General features: G+C 44.8%; 1 protein-coding gene across 5 annotated transcripts in view; it reads left to right on the plus strand.

Moving 5' to 3' along the window:
- dennd1a (DENN/MADD domain containing 1A) overlaps positions 1–19,380 on the plus strand; it is a 215,850-nt gene that overhangs the window by 66,473 nt on the left and 129,997 nt on the right. For all 5 annotated transcript variants that reach the window (XM_065017252.1, XM_065017255.1, XM_065017253.1 and 2 more), the window contains exons 4-5: positions 8,879–8,928; positions 12,684–12,803. In XM_065017252.1, the coding sequence (XP_064873324.1) occupies positions 8,879–8,928; positions 12,684–12,803 (170 nt within the window). The remainder of the gene's footprint in view (positions 1–8,878; positions 8,929–12,683; positions 12,804–19,380) is intronic.

Genomic DNA, 19,380 nt, shown 5'->3' on the forward strand with positions numbered 1-19,380 from the left:
GTCTCATTGAGACAAATGAGAGTGCTGCCTGTGGTATTACATCTAATGAGGGGCCTCGGCGCTCTGCTCTGTTTGCACAGCACCGTCCTCCTCCTAATGAAGTAGCAATATGGCTGCCTTTTATCAAAGCATTTCATGAGTCGACTGCGGATGTCTCATAGAAATGCTCTCTATCTCATTGAAATGTCCCCACACACACACACACACACACACACACACACACACACACACACACACACACACACACACACACTATAATTACTGGAGTGGTCATAAATCCCCCTTTTGTGATTATTTGTTTACTTTTATTACAGTGGCATGTTTTTTATCGTTATTTGCTATTATATACACTCAGTGTGCAGTTTATTAGGTACACCACCCCATTCACAAAATTTGGTTCGCTTCTACAAACAGTGAGTCACTTGGCCGTGGCTTGCTATATAAAACAGGCAGACAGGCATTGAGACATTCAGTTACCTAAGCGACTTTGAGTGTGGTACGATCGTCGGTGCCAGTGTGTGCCAGTTCCAGTATCTCAGAAATGTCTGGCCTCCTGGGCTTTTCACACATGATAGTTGCGTCCTGCTGATGGTAGAGTCAGGATGAGGCGTAAGCAGCATGAGTCCATGGCCCCATCCTGCCTGGTGTCAATTGTACAGGCTGGTGGCAGTGGTGCAATGGTGTAGGGAATGTTTTCATGGCACACGTTAGGTCCCTTGATCAAAATCAAATCAAATTGTATTGGTCACATACACATATTTAGCAGATGTTATTGCGGGTGTAGCTAAATTATTGTGCTCCTAGCTCCAACAGTGCAGTAATATCTAGCAATACACAACAATACACACAATACCAATTGAGCAACATTTACATCCCCCCGAATAATTCAGTCTGTTCTGGAAGCAAAGTGGGGGTCCGGCCCGATACTAGATGGGTGTACTTCATAAACTGTGTGTGTACATTTGCTATTATCGCTTTAAAAAAAACAACAAGATCAACATTTCATACTGCAGCATTTTCTCTTTTTATGTGGTGGCCACATTTTGTTGCTACTGAGGTTTTATTATTGTAGGAACTTGAATACGTGCATAAAGACCCTGTGAGGGCAGTGAGTGATTGGGAGGTGTGCAGTGGAAGGAGACCCTTTGAGGGCAGTGAGTGATTGGGAAGTGTGCAGTGGAAGGAGACCCTGTGAGGGCAGTGAGTGATTGGGAGGTGTGCAGTGGAAGGAGACCCTGTGAGGGCAGTGAGTGATTGGGAGGTGTGCAGTGGAAGGAGACCCTGTGAGGGCAGTGAGTGATTGGGAAGTGTGTGGTGGAAGGAGACCCTGTGAAGTGCTGAAGGGAATAGAGACTCGGAGACACAGGAGATTGTCCTGTTGATTGGCGTGTCTATCTTCCCTTCATCCATCCGGCCCCCCTCCATCTCATTTAGTTTGGAGGAAGTGGAAATGTGTGGTCGAGTGTGTTTGTGAGTGTGTGCATGTGTGTGTGAACATTGTGGGTGTGTGTGTGCCCCTACATGCCTGTTTGAGAATGTGACCGTCTTGTCAGGGAACCGTTCCTGGGCCCAATTATCTGTGGCCAAACTGAGCCCATCGAGGCTGGAGGTAAGTCCACCAAGCCCCTGTGAGCTACCATCGCTCCACTCCCCACAACCCGTCTGGCCCTATTGATATTAGCAGGCAGGGTCTGGAGAATAAGTGCTGCGAGGCAGTATGTCAGATCGGTTTGATGTACTGAGTGAAAAGGAGGGTTGGATGGTTGGAGCTCAGAGATGGAAGGGGGTTCAGAGATGGAGGGGGGTTGGGTTGCCAGGTTGGAGTCTCTGGGAAGGGGAGGCCCCAGGTGTGGCGAGTCCCAGCCAGGGAGGCAGGAAGTGTCAGGGTAGCACAGCTACCGACAACCAACCACACACACACACACACACACACACACACACACACACACACACACACACACACACACACACACACACACACACACACACACACACACACACACCACCAGTATAGCTGTTATGAGGTTGGGATGGAGAGGGCTGGGGGGTTGGGGAAGTTACAGCAATTAAAACTAAGGTGTAGTCCACAGGGGTTTAGTGGGGGGGGGGGGGCAATAAGGCAAATCGCACGACAACTTGCACTCGGGGACAGGGCACACACACACACACTACATCCCTCCATCCATCTCCTCCCCTTCGAGATCTGTTTCCTATTCCTGGGGCTGAATGGCTAAGCTGTCCATGTGCCTCAATAATGATAGATGATTATTTCTCTCCGGACACATGACGATGTAGGCGCTTGTTAAAACGAACAACCCCATCATTTCTGTGAAATAGCTTCTCTGCATCATTCTGAGCGACGAATTCTAATAGATGCTTTCCTATGCAGGTGCTTGGCTACTTATGTTATTAATACTACTACTACATAGTCTAGTGACTATTAGAATTGTGCATGATACCACTTAAAATGAAGGACGTTTTATTGTTTCATAAGTTTCTCTCCTGTATTTTTTTCATCTTTAGTTAGTTGTTTTGTGAAGGCTTAGATGTCTCAGCCTTTCATCTGTCTTTTCTAGTGTGCTGTTTGCAAGTGTTTTAAGTCCTTGTTGTTTTATTAGGAGGCTATGTAATGCACTACTTCATTTAATATACATACTGTATTTGCATGTGTTTCTAGTTTTTACTGAATGTGTGTGTGTGTGTGTGTGTGTGTGTGTGTGTGTGTGTGTGTGTGTGTGTGTGTGTGTCTCAGTTTTGTATGCATGTAACACAAATTTAAAAAGTAAGTGGAGTGCTTGGCCTCACAGTGCCAACTCATCCTTCCATTCTGACTCCCCTCCCAGTCGCATCACAAATAAACACATCATTTATACAACAAAAATGTCCTGCCATAGGCAGGTGTTTGTCATGTACAGGGGAACTGCACTAAGACCAATCCTTAGAAGACTTAGACTTATAGTAAGATCAAATCCATTTTGACATATTTCTTTAAATGCAATTAGTTTTATGGGAAATTAAATAACTAAACCCCATTCTCTGGTGAGAACGAGTGATCGGCGCCTCCCCATCCCAGTAGATAGGAGGAGTGGAATGACAGGCGGATCTGAAGTAGAGGGGTGGAGATGGTGCAGGTGCACACCCCTCCTTCTTCCCCCCATAGCTCTCAGCTGTTGAATCATTATTACAATGATTCATTAGAAATGGTATTGACAGGGCAAAGCCCCAGGCTTTTGACAGGGTAAAGCCCCTGGTGTTGGGAATGGTATTGACAGGGTAAAGCCCCTGGTTTTGGGAATGGTATTGACAGGGTAAAACCCCAGGCTTTTGACAGGGTAAAGCCCCATGGTGTTGGAAATGGTATTGGCAGGGTAAAGCCCCTGGTGTTGGAAATGGTATTGGCAGGGTAAAGCCCCTGGTGTTGGAAATGGTATTGGCAGGGTAAAGCCCCATGGTGTTGGAAATGGTATTGACAGGGTAAAGCCCCTGGAGTTGGGAATGGTATTGACAGGGTAAAGCCCCTGGAGTTGGGAATGGTATTGACAGGGTAAAGCCCCAGGTGTTGGGAATGGTATTGACAGGGTAAAGCCCCTGGTGTTGGGAATGGCATTGACAGGGTAAAGCCCCTGGAGTTGGGAATGGTATTGACAGGGTAAAGCCCCTGGAGTTGGGAATGGTATTGACAGGGTAAAGCCCCTGGAGTTGGGAATGGTATTGACAGGGTAAAGCCCCAGGTGTTGGGAATGGTATTGACAGGGTAAAGCCCCCGGAGTTGGGAATGGTATTGACAGGGTAAAGCCCCCGGAGTTGGGAATGGTATTGACAGGGTAAAGCCCCCGGAGTTGGGAATGGTATTGACAGGGTAAAGCCCCTGGAGTTGGGAATGGTATTGACAGGGTAAAGCCCCTGGAGTTGGGAATGGTATTGACAGGGTAAAGCCCCTGGAGTTGGGAATGGTATTGACAGGGTAAAGCCCCAGGTGTTGGGAATGGTATTGACAGGGTAAAGCCCCTGGTGTTGGGAATGGCATTGACAGGGTAAAGCCCCAGGAGTTGGGAATGGTATTGACAGGGTAAAGCCCCTGGAGTTGGGAATGGTATTGACAGGGTAAAGCCCCTGGAGTTGGGAATGGTATTGACAGGGTAAAGCCCCAGGTGTTGGGAATGGTATTGACAGGGTAAAGCCCCAGGTGTTGGGAATGGTATTGACAGGGTAAAGCCCCAGGTGTTGGGAATGGTATTGACAGGGTAAAGCCCCAGGTGTTGGGAATGGTATTGACAGGGTAAAGCCCCAGATTCCTGTATTGTGTTTCTGTTGGGAGTCTTGTATAAGCCAGGCTTGGGGAAATGAAAGGGATTCAGAAGAGCCTAAATCAATTGAAATGAAGATGAGAATAGAACATGATGAATTTGTCGTTAGATAGTCTTGAGGTCACAGAATTTGTGCACAATGTTAAAGAAATGTAATTATAATTCAATTCCAGATTTGAAAGAATGATCTTAATATTTAGCCTTCCACCACTTAGGCTATTAGCCTATCTTGCCTTGCTATCCTGAAAGGCCCTGAGTGAATGGTTCATCATTCTGTGATTGTTTACAGCCTAGGCTGTAGGATTGCCAACGCCAACCTTCTAGGTTTGACCTGAACCATAATCTCCCAGAATTGTGCATTTTGAGAGATTTTTCTAATGATGGTAGGTGGAATTATACATGAAATCTTTGAGAATTTTCAGAATCTGGCAACCCTATGATTTGTATTTCCTGAGGGGGGTGTGGGTTCAGGCTCTTTAAAAAAAATGGTATTGAAAATAATACCTTCTGTATTTCGAAAAACCCGGTATAAACGGTATATCGCCCAAGCCTAGTTTAGTCTCATGTTTCCTGATGAGTGTGTGGGTTCAGTCTCATATTTCCTGAGGGGTGTGTGGGTTCAGTCTCATATTTCCTGAGGGGTGTGTGGGTTCTGTCTCATATTTCCTGAGGGGTGTGTGGGTTCTGTCTCATATTTCCTGAGGGGTGTGTGGGTTCAGTCTCATATTTCCTGAGGGGTGTGTGGGTTCAGTCTCACATTTCCTGAGGGGTGTGTGGGTTCTGTCTCACATTTCCTGAGGGGTGTTTGGGTTCAGTCTCATATTTTCTGAGGGGTGTGTGGGTTCAGTCTCATATTTCCTGAGGGGTGTGTGGGTTCAGTCTCATATTTCCTGAGGGATGTGTGGGTTCAGTCTCATATTTCCTGATGGGTGTGTGGGTTCAGTCTCATATTTCCTGAGGGGTGTGTGGGTTCAGTCTCATATTTCCTGAGGGATGTGTGGGTTCAGTCTCATATTTCCTCAGGTGTGTGTGTGTTCAGTCTTGGGTGACTCAGGCCCTGACTGGAACTGTTTGTTGCTAAATGGAACCGGCCAGCTTCATAAGCCCACGTTAGTCATCGGAGTGAGTCAGTAACCATCAGACTAGCTTTGCCCTTTCAGACCGCAGGCTAGCGTTTCTTGTCACAAATCTTGTTTTGAAGGCAGCTCTGCAGTGGTCACTAGCTGGCACAGTCACAATGTCATGAAATCTGATTTTTAAATCTAACCTTAACTCTAACATTTAACCACACTGCTAACCCTAATGCCTAACCCTAACCTTAAATTAAGACCCATTTTTACAATTTAGCCAATTTTGACTTTGCAGCTGGCCTATCTAAGAGGAAAACTCTTAGTTTTGCCTCCAGGACAAGACTCATGACAATAAACGTCAACCTGCTTTCAGAGCAGGGAATCCAAGCCAAGGGAAAACACTTGATTCAAAACCTTATAAACTATCACAAAGCTGTCTCCTCAGCTAGCCTGTAGACTATTTGCGGTTTGTGTCAAGTCGTTTGGCCTAATCTTTTGAGAGGGATCATGACAGTTTATGGCTTGGCTAATACTAGTAGAGAGGTCTAGTGAATAAGAGTTGGAGGTCAGTTTCACTGACAAAAAATTGTGTGTTATTATTTAACTTCCTCAGTTTCATAACAGATGTGTGTGTGTTTAATGCATGTGTGTGAATGTGCATGCTATATGTGTGCTGTTGTCATGGTGACATAGTTACATCAGTGCCTGTGCCTACCTCCCTCCCTCTCTTGAATTATTATTATTTTTTCTACTTTTTACCCCTTTTTTCTCCCCAATTTGGTGATATCCAATTGGTAGTTACAGTCTTGTCTCATCGCTGCAACTCCCCTACGGACTCGGGAGAGGCGAAGGTTGAGAGCTGTGTGTCTTCTGAAACAAGACCCTGCCAAGCTGCACTGCATCTTGACACACTGCTCGCTTAACCCGGTAGCCAGCCGTACCAATGTGAACTCCAGTCTTTTTTATTATATCACACCTCACTCCTCTCACCTTTCACTTGTTTTTCACCACACCTGAACCACCACCTGCCCACCGCGTCCCATGGTGGCCCCAAAGCATCATGGGAGCCAAGGCCTCACCCACCAGGTGCCACCGACTCACCCTCATCTGCTGCCATGGCGACCAGTGAGCTGAGTCAGTAATTGGTTGTCCACCTGGAGGTGGAGGTCTTGGGGGACTACAGGCTTGAAGCTCTCTGCTGCCTGGCACTCTTGTTTGTCCCTCCATCTGGTTCCACCAGGGCCTCAACACGGCTGTGGTAGCCCACCAGGGAGCAGTGCTAATTTCGTCAACAATAACTATGACGAATAATACTCGTCAACAACCTATTTTTCCATGCTAAAACTATGACGATAACAAGACGACATGCCCTGGGAAAAAACTATCTTACAAATTACTTTATATTTTAGTCGACGAAAATGTGACGAGGTGAGAATTTCACATGAGACTATGGACAGTTAATTTCACGTGAACATTTTTATCCATGTTGTCCAATCAGAAGCATGTATGCAGAATATTTCATGCAATCCTCTCATTGGCAGAATGGACATCTTTCAGTTGCACGGTCTGATTGAGCTTTTCTGGGCAGCTCTCCCACACAGCTCCCAGGAGGTCACTTCAGTCACTCGTCAATCTGATGCGAAGGCAGGACACTGGACCTCTAAATAACCTCAACTAGAAACAATGTTTACTCTCTCTCTTACTTTCATGTAGGCTATTTATTTTTGATCACATCAGAAACTCTATTTTCCAGTGTGAACTGTTATTCATCTGTTGATGCTCTCGCTCCACACTTTTTTCCTATGAGAAATGTTGACTATTATGAGTACAGTAATACTTCAGGCATTTTTGTAAAGCTCAAATGATCCTGTTTTCAAGGAAACCTCTGTTATTTACCCCCTTGAGGGTTATAATGTTGAGAAAATCTGAGCTGTAAATTGTTTAATCTGTAGCTAATGCTTTATAGCCTATATGCTTGTTTACGGTTGGCATTGGTTACAATCTGCCGCAATGTTGCCAGCTAAGGTATACCAGGCGATAGTAGGCCTAGTTGGACAAGGCTATCTGAATGTGCACATGATGGAAGTTAGAGGTAGCCTAAATATTCATTATTTAATAGAAAAATGCACACAGTATTATGTGACTAACATGACTGTGACTAAATCTAGACAACAATCTAGACAACAATTCTCCAGAGTTTTAGTTGACTGAATAACTAAAACTAAAGAAGGATGAAATGGCTAAAATGTAACTAAGACTAAAAGACATGTTAAAACTAAGACTTAAACTAAACCTAAAATAGCTGCCAAAATGAGCACTGTCAGAGAGCACCATGGCTGGGTATGACTCTCTCCTCTGTCTACCAAAAACCCAGGCCCCAGCCTGCTCTGTTGTTGTCCGGCCTAGTTGCTAGTCTGAGCTCTCCTGGGCCCCTGTGTTACTCATTCTCTCTCTCTCTCTCTCTCTCTCTCTCTCTCTCTCTCTCTCTCTCTCTCTTTCTCTCCAGTTTTTTGCTTTCTTCCCACCTCTCTCTCTCTCTCTCTCTTTCTCTCTCTCTCTTTCTCTCTCTCTCTCTCTCTCTCTTTCTTTTCCCCTCTTTTTTTCCCTCACTTCTTGCTCTATCACATAGCTCTCTCTCACTCCACCACTATTTCTCTCTCTCTCTCTTTCCTTTTTTGCTCTGTACGCTCGCTATTCCTTCTTTCTCTTCCTCTCACATCTCTCTCCCTCCCCCTCTGTCTGTCTTTGTTAGTTACCCCTTACTCCCAGGGCCCTAATCCAGGGGTCCCCGACTCCCCGTGTTGGAGGGACACAGCTGAGAGAGAGAGAGAGGTGGCCAGGCAAAGCCCCTGCCTGCCAGCCTTCTATCCCCTCTCCCCCTCACCTCTTGCCCCATGCTGATCTGTGATTCCCCTGGCCTCCCTAGTATCCCCCACCCACCCCCTTCTACCCGTTCCCCGCTGGTCCCCTTGGATCCTGCCGCTCGCTCCCCTTTCACTGTTGCCCATATGTTGGGGCAGCCCCTCCCCCAGGGCCCTGTTAACACTGCTCAGACACACACACCCCCCCTCCCTACCCTACCCACCTCCTCAACCAAACTCCCACCACACCACCGCCGGCTTCATTTGTTGCCATTGTGTTCTTTTCTTTTTCCCACTCTTCCATTTTTTTTTAATCCTCGCTGGTACAATTGTCTTTGATTGACCCGCTCCCCCTGTCAATGTCTCTCTCTCCTCTACTTCCTCTATCTCTCCTTCTCTCTGTCCTCTACTTCCTCTATCTCTCCTTCTCTCCCTCCTTTCTTTGTCCCCCTTTACACCTTAATAGATATTTTCCTTCACCTCCTTCTCTGCCCTCTGCCCTCATCTGTCTCTGATTTCTCCAGGCCATGCACTGTTATATGGTGTGGCGCAGTTAATACTTAGATTTATAGGCTCCTTTAGATGTATAAATGTTCTCTCTCGCTCTCTCTCTCTCTTCTCTCTCTCTCTCTTCCAACAGGAAACTCTTCAGACAGTCCCCAAGTTCTGCTTCCCCTTCAGTGTGGACAGGTACGTTTGTTATAACACACACACACACTCCCTCCCCTCTCATCGTTTGTAATGCCGCACAGCCGGCAGCCGTGTTCTCCGGAAGCTTTTTGGAGAGTTTAAGGTCCTAGACCCCCATAACACACACACACACCACCCCTCTGGGGAAGTAATGTGTCTCTTCAGAGTGTGATTTACCAAACCCAGCTGGTGGCTAGGCCCGAGCTCTCTCCTGTCCCCCACTTGGTTGAGAGGGAGCTACTTTTAACTATGTTATTATGGCCTATCAAATACCCCCCTCCCCCCCAAGTACAAAAGTACATTTTAGAATTTGTCTCAGTAAACTAATACTAAATTATACTATAGTTTGTTTGTATCTCAGACTGACAACACATACAGTATGAGACTTAAAGGTACACTATGCAGAAATCGCTCCACCATTTCTTGGTTGCTAAAATTCTAATAGTTTGCCTCATTTCTGTTTATGTGCCGAAATATATGGTATAGTGTAGAGAATCATTGTACCATCTGAACCGCTGTGAAATATATTTTGAATAACCACAAAATATTGTATTTTCAACAGTTTGAAGCTGGTGTACAAAACCCAAAGTAAAAGATGCAAAAACAAAACTCAAGACCGGGAAGCATAGAAAAGCGCACGTAGAACTTATCTACCACTTCTTAGACTTGCTTTCATTAAGAATGACATCTATAACTAGTTGAATTTGTTTGGGTCACCCAAAAAATGACATATTGCAGCTTTAACTCAATAGCTACACACTAGCTTGCCCTATTCCTTAGCTTGACAGTTATCACACCTACAACAAGAGAGGTGGTTTGGTTACTTGGAAACTGAATGTTCTCACCTCTTACACAGTTTCCACACAATATGCTACAACCTGCATCATTAGAGAGAGAACACTACTCTGGTGCTAGTGTAGTCCCTGAGTGCTATCGCCATCTACAGGAGAGATTAGGAATCACACGCATGGTGACTGCAGTCACCCCAGTCAATATCAACAGGAGTGACACATAAGGTGGAGGAGAAGGCAGGGAGGCAGCGAGTGGGAGGAAAACTGTGTGTTTGTGTGTGTGAAGCTGTTTGACATTTCCTCCCGCGTCCGTCTCTTTCTCTTGACACTGGCTCTACTTGCTCATGTTGAGAAATCCATGGGTCAGAAGTAGCTTCACTATCATCTCCACACACGCACACACGCACAAGCACACACAGCCCATTATTCCGACCTCTTGTCACACGAGAGAGAGAGAGAGTGAGAGAGAGAGGCTGCCCGCTAGGCTTCTATAGTTAGCCATGTGACACGCTGACTCAGGGCATTCTTGTCACCCCGGCTACTGGCCATGCGACACACCCACCCACACATCCATCCACACATCCATACAGCCACCCACACATCCACACACCCACCCACACATCCATATAGCCACCCACACATCCACCCACACATCCACACAGCCACCCACACATCCATCCACACATCCATACAGCCACCCACACATCCACACACCCACCCACACATCCATATAGCCACCCACACATCCACACATCCACACACCCACCCACATATCCATCCACACAGCCACCCACCCATCCACACATCCACACACCCACATATCCACCTACCCATCCACACAGCCACCCACCCACACATCCACACAGCCATTCACTACTATAGGGTGGAGCACACAGTCAAGCTTACCGTATGCTTCCCAGTGGAAAACAGTTTGCGCATATACAGTGGCTCACAAAATGATTGACACCCTTGATAAAGATGTGTAATAATGAATGTATGAAGTAAATCATTTAAATACTGAGCTATATGTATGCAAAAAAAACATTTGGGAAATGTAATTATTTTATACTAATACAATTGCTCAGAGAAATAGGTTTTGTAATGCGTTTTTTTCTCAAAAAGTTAGGGGGCAAAATTTTTGACACCCCTAAAGATACTTAATAAATAAAGTAGTCAAAAGTGTAGTATTTGGTTCCATATTCCTAGCACACAAGGACTACATCAAATCAAGCTTGTGACTACAAACTTGGATGCGTTTGGAGTTTGTTTTGGTTGTGTTTCAGATTATTTTGTGCCCAATAGGTGATCTGGATAGTCCTGAATGAATCGTGAATTATGATGAGTGAGAAAGTTACAGAGGGTCAAAGATTATACCCCCAGGACATGCTAACCTTCACCATTACCAATAACAGGGGAGGTTAGCATGTCTTGGGGGTATGATCTTTGACCCTCTAACTTTCATCATTCACAATTCATTCAGGATTATCCATAATCGTGGTAGAATCCACATGAATATAGAAGTGTTTACAATAAAAGTGACTCCAAAATGACATAATACATTATTTTTCATTCATTTCTATTGGGCACAAAATAATGTGAAACACAACCGAAACAAACTGCAAATGCATCCATAAGCTTGATGTAGTCATTGCGTGCTAGAAGTTTGTGACCAAATACAACTTTTTACTACTTAATTTATAAGAGTCTTTATGGTTGTCAATCATTTTGACACCTCTACATTTCGAGATGTTTTATTTTTTTTGTAAAACAAAATCTCTTTCTCTGAGCAGTTGTATTAGTATAAAATAATATAATTTCCCCATTTTTTGAGCATATAATATATCTTAGTATTTTAATAATTTACTTTATACAGTCATTATTCCTTATTTTTTAAATTTAATTTAATTTATTTTACCTTTTTAACTAGGCAAGTCAGTTAAGAACAAATTCTTATTTTCAATGACTGCCTAGGAACAGTGGGTTAACTGCCTGTTCAGGGGCAGAACGACAGATTTGTACCTTGTCAGCTCGGGGATTTGAACTTGCAACCTTTCGGTAACTAGTCCAACTCTCTAACCACTAGGCTACCCTGCCGCCCCTTATATTTATTAAGGGTGTCAATAATTTCGGACCCAACTGTATTACGACAACATTTTGTAACGTTTTTGTGTTCGGCAGGGTTTGTTTTGTCTGTTAGAGCACACATATTTTTGGTAGCCGAAATCGACGCCCTTCATCAGTGATTGGTCGGTCAACATTAGGGATTCTTCAATTAAGTGTGGCAAATGGTCTGAATACTTATTTATTCTGTTTTACATTTTTTATAAATTAGTTAAAATGTCTAAAAACCTCTTTTCGCTTTGTCATTATGGGGTATTGTGTGTAGATTGATGAGGGAAAAAATATTAAATCAATTTTAGAAGAAGGCTGTAACGTAATAAAATGTGAAAAAAGTCAAGGGGTCTGAATACTTTCCGAATGCACTCTGTTGGTGCGTACGACGTCTCAAGGAAGACCAACAGTAATATTGCCACTTCTTTCTAGTTATTCAACCTCATTTTTAAGGGGGTATGCAAGGCACAGACATTCACTTCACCTAGCCGAGTTCTGCTCGGAGCAAACCTAACCTACTATGCGGACGCCTTCAGCCAACAACCCTCCTAATTAGACTGTTGCCCCTAGGTACTCTACCTACGATGCTAATACTGATAATGATGATAACACTAGCAATAATAACGTCACCTTTATACAGAAAGCACTTTAAAGGGCACGACTTCGTGTAAAACGAGAAGCCATGTATGAAAATGCCTATTTCTTTCTCTCCTCCTGTTCGAATTCCTTCTGTCTCTCTACCTCCCCTTCTTTCTAGGCCAGATTAGTGTTGAAAAGGACTTTTGATGTAAAAACTGCTTTATGGATAAATTTGATTGATTGGTTGCTTCCCATTCTCTCTGTCTGATGCAGTCTGTCGGTGAGCCAAGTGGGCCAGAACTTCACCTTTGTTCTGACGGACATCGAGAGCAAGCAGCGCTTTGGCTTCTGCCGCCTCTCCTCGGGGGCCCACAGCTGCTACTGCATCCTCAGGTGAGACCCCTTTGTGTGTGTGTCTGTGTGTGTTTGAGAGAGAGAGTTTCCTATATCGGCGTACCACAAGGTACAGTGTTCGCACCATTGAACTTTTTTTTTTGATTTTTACATTTGAATCATTTAGCAAACTCTCTTATCCAGCGACTTACAGGAGCAATTAATAGAACAGAGAATTGTGTGTTCTGGGGGGGGGGGGGGGGGGGATATGCATCATACTGCATTATACATGTTGTTTTTAATGGATATTCTGCATCATCATATCAGAGAAAAAGCAAAGGGAGAGAGACACCTAAGTGGCCTTGACAAAGGTGGAGCTACAGGACAGGACAGGTTTGGACAGAACAGAACAGGTTATGACAGGACAGAACAGGACAGATTAGGACAGGGCATGTTAGGATGGGACATGTTAAGACAGAACAGGACAGAACATGTTAGAACAAGACAAATTAGGACAGGACAGGTTAGGACAGGACAGGTAGGAATGGACAGAACAGGACAGGTTCGGACAGGACAGGACAAGCATTACAGAGGGTCCTATGGACTCTTAAATCTGAGTCGTGACTGTACCTTCACCAGTGGCTTTTCACATTCTCTGTGGGCAGAAGTCAGGCCGTGTTCTCGGTTCATAAACACACACTCACTCACTCTCTATCTCAAACATTCTCTCAAACGCATACTGAATGCAAGATCACCCTACATTCTACCAAGTCATCCTCTGTTGACCACCAATGGATTCCCGAGTGGCGCAGTGGTCTAAGGCACTGCATCTTAGTGCTAGAGGTGTCACTACAGACACCCTGGTTAGAATCCAGGCTGTATCACAACCAGACGTGATTGGGAGTCCCATAGGGCAGCACACAATTGGCCCAGCGTTGGCCGGTGTAGGCCGTCATTGTAAATAAGAATTTGTTCTTAACTGACTTGCCTAGTTAAGTAAATAGCGCATGATTCGCGGACGGCCATGTGGCCTGTGTCTTGGTGGGGGGTGGTGAGCCTAGAGGGAAGTGACCCTGGGTCTTGGTGGGGGGTGGTGAGTCTAGAGGGAAGTGATCCTGGGTCTTGGTGGGGGGTGGTGAGCCTTGAGGGAAGAAACAACACTTCAAGACCTGAGGATGTGGCCTGATTGTTAGTGTGTTTGCACATACTCCTGTGTGTGCTAGTTTTATCGGTGTGTGTGTTTTAGTTATTATTATAATTTTGGGGGGGCTCATCCACCACCCCCCCTCTTCGGAGGACAAAAATAAACGTTGTTTTTACATCTTTTTCTTTTGTTGTTACATGTCCATTCTACACACATTTTACAGTAGTTATATAGCAACATAAAGTCATTTGATACATTTCATATACAGTCGTGGCCAAAAGTTTTGAGAATGACACAAATATTAATTTCCACAAAGTTTGCTGCTTCAGTGTCTTTAGATATTTTTGTCAGATGTTATTATGGAATACTGAAGTATAATTACAAGCATTTCATAAGTGTCAAAGGCTTTTATAGACGATTACATGAAGTTGATGCAAAGAGTCAATATTTGCAGTGTTGACCCTTCTTTTTCAAGACCTCTGCAATCCGCCCTGGCATGCTGTCAATTAACTTCTGGGCCACATCCTGACTGATGGCAGCCCATTCTTGCATAATCAATGCTTGGGGTTTGTCAAGGTTTGTGGGTTTTTGTTTGTCCACCCACCTCTTGAGGATTGACCACAAGTTCTCAATGGGATAAAGGTCTGGGGAGTTTCCTGGCCATGGACTCAAAATATTGATGTTTTGTTCCTCGAGCCACTTAGTTATCACTTTTGCCTTATGGCAAGGTGTTCCATCATGCTGGAAAAGGCATTGTTCGTCACCAAACTGTTCCTGGATGGTTGGGAGAAGTTGCTCTCGGAGGATGTGTTGGTACCATTCTTTATTCATGACTGTGTTCTTAGGCAAAATTGTGAGTGAGCCCACTCCCTTGGCTGAGAAGCAACCCCACACATGAATGTTCTCAGGATGCTTTACTGTTGGCATGACACAGGACTGATGGTAGCCCTCACATTGTCTTCTCCGGACAAGCTTTTTCGGATGCCCCAAACAATCGGAAAGGGGATTCATCAGAGAAAATGACTTTATCCCAGTCCTCAGCAGTTCAATCCCTGTACCTTTTGCAGAATATCAGTCTGTCCCTGATGTTTTTCCTGGAGAGAAGTGGCTTCTTTGCTGTCCTTGACACCAGGTCATCCTCCAAAAGTCTTCGCCTCACTGTGCATGCAGATGCACTCACACCTGCCTGCTGCCATTCCTGAGCAAGCTCTGTACTGGTGGTGCCCCGATCCCGCAGCTGAATCAACTTTAGGAGATGGTTCTTGGCGCTTGCTGGGCTTTCTTGGGCGCCTTGAAGCCTTCCTCACAACAATTGAACCACTCTCCTTGAAGGTCTTGATGATCCGATAAATGGTTGATTTAGGTGCAATCTTACTGGCAGCAATATCCTTGCCTGTGAAGCCCTTTTTGTGCAAAGCAATGATGACGCTACGTGTTTCCTTCCCGGTAACCATGGTTGACAGAGGAAGAACAATAATTCCAATGCACCACCCTCCTTTTGAAGCTTCCAGTCTGTTATTCGAACTCAATCGGCATGACAGTGATCTCCTGCCTTGTCCTCGTCAACACTCACACCTGTGTTAACGAGATAATGGCAGGGCTGAAATGCATTGGAAATGTTTTTGGGGGATTCAGTTCATTTGCATAGCAAAGAGGAACTTTGCAATTAATTGCAATTCATCTGATCACTAAAATCCTGGAGTATATGCAAATTGCCATCATACAAGCTGAGGCAGCAGACTTTGTGAAAATTAATTTTTGTGTCATTCTCAAAACTTATGGCCATGACTGTACATTACATCTAGATGGATAGTACTGATACATTATTTGGTCATAACTATTATAGAACATGAGCTTTGTGTGTGTGTGACCTGAGAATAGGGCCTGATTTTGTGTGTGTGTGTGTATTTATGTGTATCTAGTTTTATCTGTGTGGGTGTGTTTATGCACTCATGTCACTCTGATGGAGCAGCAGCTGTAGTATCTCCACCGGTTAGAGAGCCAAGCCACCACCGCTTTGGGTAAAGGCCGGAAAACGTTCCCGGATATCCCATCACTCGGGTGCTTTGAAATCCGACCACTCCAACCTTAATGTTTTGTCTCTGACTAGTAATTCCTTTGTGGTCCAGAGGCCACCCCTTCCCCTCTCTACTGATTTCTGTCTCTGTGTATGCTGGAAGAAGTACCTGGATCAGTAAGGGGTATATGTGTTGTTCAAAAACTAGGGACTATTTTGACTCCATTATTTATATTTTTGAAGGTGGATAAAATATGAATGTTGACAAAAAATAATTACAGTAATGTGAGAATCCGTTGCTCTCTTCAGTCTCAGAGCTATTTCTCTCTTTCTTTTTCACTTGATTGATATCTGCAGTTCTATTTTTATCTTTCTCTTTTCATCCCCCCTTCTTATCTCTTTCTCTCTCTCCTCCCTTCTCTCTGTCTCACCCCCCCTTCTTTCTCCCTCTCTGTCTCTCTGTCTCTCTCTGTTTCTGTCTCTCTCTCTTCCTCCTGTCAATGTCCACAGCTAATCTAACCAGTCTCAAATGCAGGATGCACATACAGTAGTCAGACTAGAGGCATGTACACAGAACAAAAATACAAGCGCAACATGCAACAATTGCAAAGATTTTACTGAGTTACAGTTCATATAAGAACATCACTCAATTGAAATAATTTCTTTAGGCCCTAATCTATGGATTTGACATGACTGGGAATACAGATATGCATCTGTTGGTCACAGATACCTTAAATAAATGGTAGGGGCATGGATCAGAAAACCAGCCAGTATCTCGTCTGACCACCACTTGCCTCATGCTGTGCGACATATCTACTTCGCATAGAGTTGATCAGGCTGTTGATTGTGGCTTGTGGAATGTTGTCCCGCTCCTTTTTAATGAAGTTGCTGGATATTGTCGAGAACTGGAACACCCTGTCGTACACATCGATTCAGAGCATCCCAAACATGCTCAATGGGTAACATGTCTGGTGAGTATGCAGGCCATGGAAGAAGAAGTACATTTTCAGCTTACAGGAATTGTGTACAAATCCTTGCGACATAGGGCCGTGCATTATCATGCTGATACATGAGGTGATGGCGGCTGTAGAATGGCACGACAATGGGCCTTAGGATTTTGTCACGGTATCTCTGTGCATTTAAATTGCCATCAATAAAATTAAATTGGGTTCATTGTCCGTAGCTGATGCCTGCCCATACCATAACCCCACCGCCACCATGGGGCACTCTGTTCACAACTTTGACATCAGCAAACCGCTCGCCCACACGATGCCATACACGTGGTCTGTGGTTGTGATACCGGTTGGACGTACTGCCAAATTCTCTAAATGATGTTTGGTAGAGAAATTAACATTAAATTCTCTGACAACCGCTCTGCGGTCAGCATGCCAATTGCACGCTCCCTTCAAAACTTGAGACATCTGTGACATTGTGTTCTGTGACAAAACTGCACATTTTAGTGGCCTTTTATTGTCCCCAGCACAAGGTGCACCTGTGTAATGATCATGCTGTTTAATCAGCTTCTTGATATGACACACCTGTCAGGTGGATGGATTATCTTGGCAAAGTAGAAATGCTCACTTACAGGGATTTAAACAAATTAGTGCACAACATTTTAGAGAAATAAGCATTTTGTGCATATGGAACATTTCTCTGATCTTTTATTTCAGCTCATGAATCATGGGATTAACACTTTACATGCGTTTATATTTTTGGTCAGTGTATTTAGAGAGTAGGGAAATGTAGGTTTCTGCTTTATGATGTATTTACATGACACTTCAACATTCTATGGCAGCCATGTTAGCTCCCCATTAACATGACATGAGGAATATTCTAACAATGCTATGTAACTGAATGTCTGGAATTAGAACAATATTCAACATTCTAAAATTTGGTCCAATATATGGCTCTGAGTCAGACTGTGCTATTTTTTATACTTTAGAACCAGAACCCCCATCAGAAGCTAGCCAGCTAACTAGCTAGTAGTCAGTTAGCCACTGCTAGCGGTCTTCACTGTTAACTCGGACAACAACAAGCCTTCGCTCGGTCAATACCTGCCAGTCTGCACAGCGCCATATCAACCCAGAGCATATCGGACTGCTTTTTCTCTACCACATCTCTGGATTCCTACCGCAAACTCTGAACCTTTACACCGGATTATCGCAGCTAGCTAGCTGTGGCTACTCCTGGCTAACGTCTCTGTCCCGAAGCAAGCACCAGTTAGGGTTGAGCTAGCCTCGAGCTAAGCCCATCTCCCGGCTAGCCAAAGAGGTTCACCAGACAGTTCTTGGGCTACAATACCTCTTTTGCCAATTGGCCTGGACCCTTTACTGCCGACACGTAGCCCCGCCAATCCATCACGACTGGTCTGCCGACATAATCGTCCGGGGTGGTTTCAACAGGCTCTTCCGTTGCGACGTCGCCGGAGGCCCATCTGCTAGCCCCGGCCCGCTAGCTGTCTGAATCGCCGTGTCTCCAGCTCGCCTACCGCAGTAGCGACTACTGAATCGGCTCCCTGACTCATCTATTGCTACTCACTGGACCCTATGATCACTCGGCTACACATGCCTCTCCCTAATGTCAATATGCCTTGTCTATTGCCGTTTTGGTTAGTGATTATTGTCTTATTTCACTGTAGAGCCCCCAGCCCTGCTCAATATGCCTTAGCCCTTTTGTTCCACCCCCCACACATGCAGTGACCTCACCTGGCTTAACTGGTGCCTCCAGAGACAAAACCTCTCTCATCGTCACTCAATGCCTAGGTTTACCTCCACTGTACTCACATCTTACCATACCCTTATCTGTACATTATGCCTTGAATCTATTCTTCCACGCCCAGAAATCTGCTCCTTTTACTCTCTGTTCCGAACGCACTAGACAACCAATTGTTATAGCCTTTAGCCGTACCCTTATCCTACTCCATCTCTGTTCCTCTGGTGATGTAAAGGTTAACCCAGGCCCTGCAGCCCCCAGCACCACTTCCATTCACCAGGTGCTCTCATTGGTTGACTTCTGTAACCGTAAAAACCTTGTTTTCATGCATGTTAACATCAGAAGCCTCCTCCCTAAGTTTGTTTTATTCACTGCTTTAGCACACTTCACCAACCTGGATGTCCTAGCCGTGTCTGAATCCTGGCTTAGGAAGGCCACTTCATCGACCTAGTCAAGACTTTCAACTCTGTCAATCACTATATTCTTATCGGCAAACTCAATAGCCTTGGTTTCTCAAATGACTGTCTCGCCTGATTCACCAACTACTTCTCAGAAAGAGTTCAGTTTGTCAAATCGGGGGCTGTTGTCCGGTCCTCTAAGGGTGCCACAGGGTTCAATTCTAGGGCCAGCTCTTTTCTCTGTATATATATCTACGCAGACGACACCATTCTGTATACATCTGGCCCATCTTTGGATGCTGTCTTAACAAACATCCAAACGGGCTTCAATGCAATTAAACACTCCTTCCGTGGCCTCCAACTGCT

This window comes from Oncorhynchus nerka, linkage group LG4, assembly GCF_034236695.1.
Source record: "Oncorhynchus nerka isolate Pitt River linkage group LG4, Oner_Uvic_2.0, whole genome shotgun sequence".
Lineage (NCBI taxonomy): Eukaryota > Metazoa > Chordata > Actinopteri > Salmoniformes > Salmonidae > Oncorhynchus > Oncorhynchus nerka.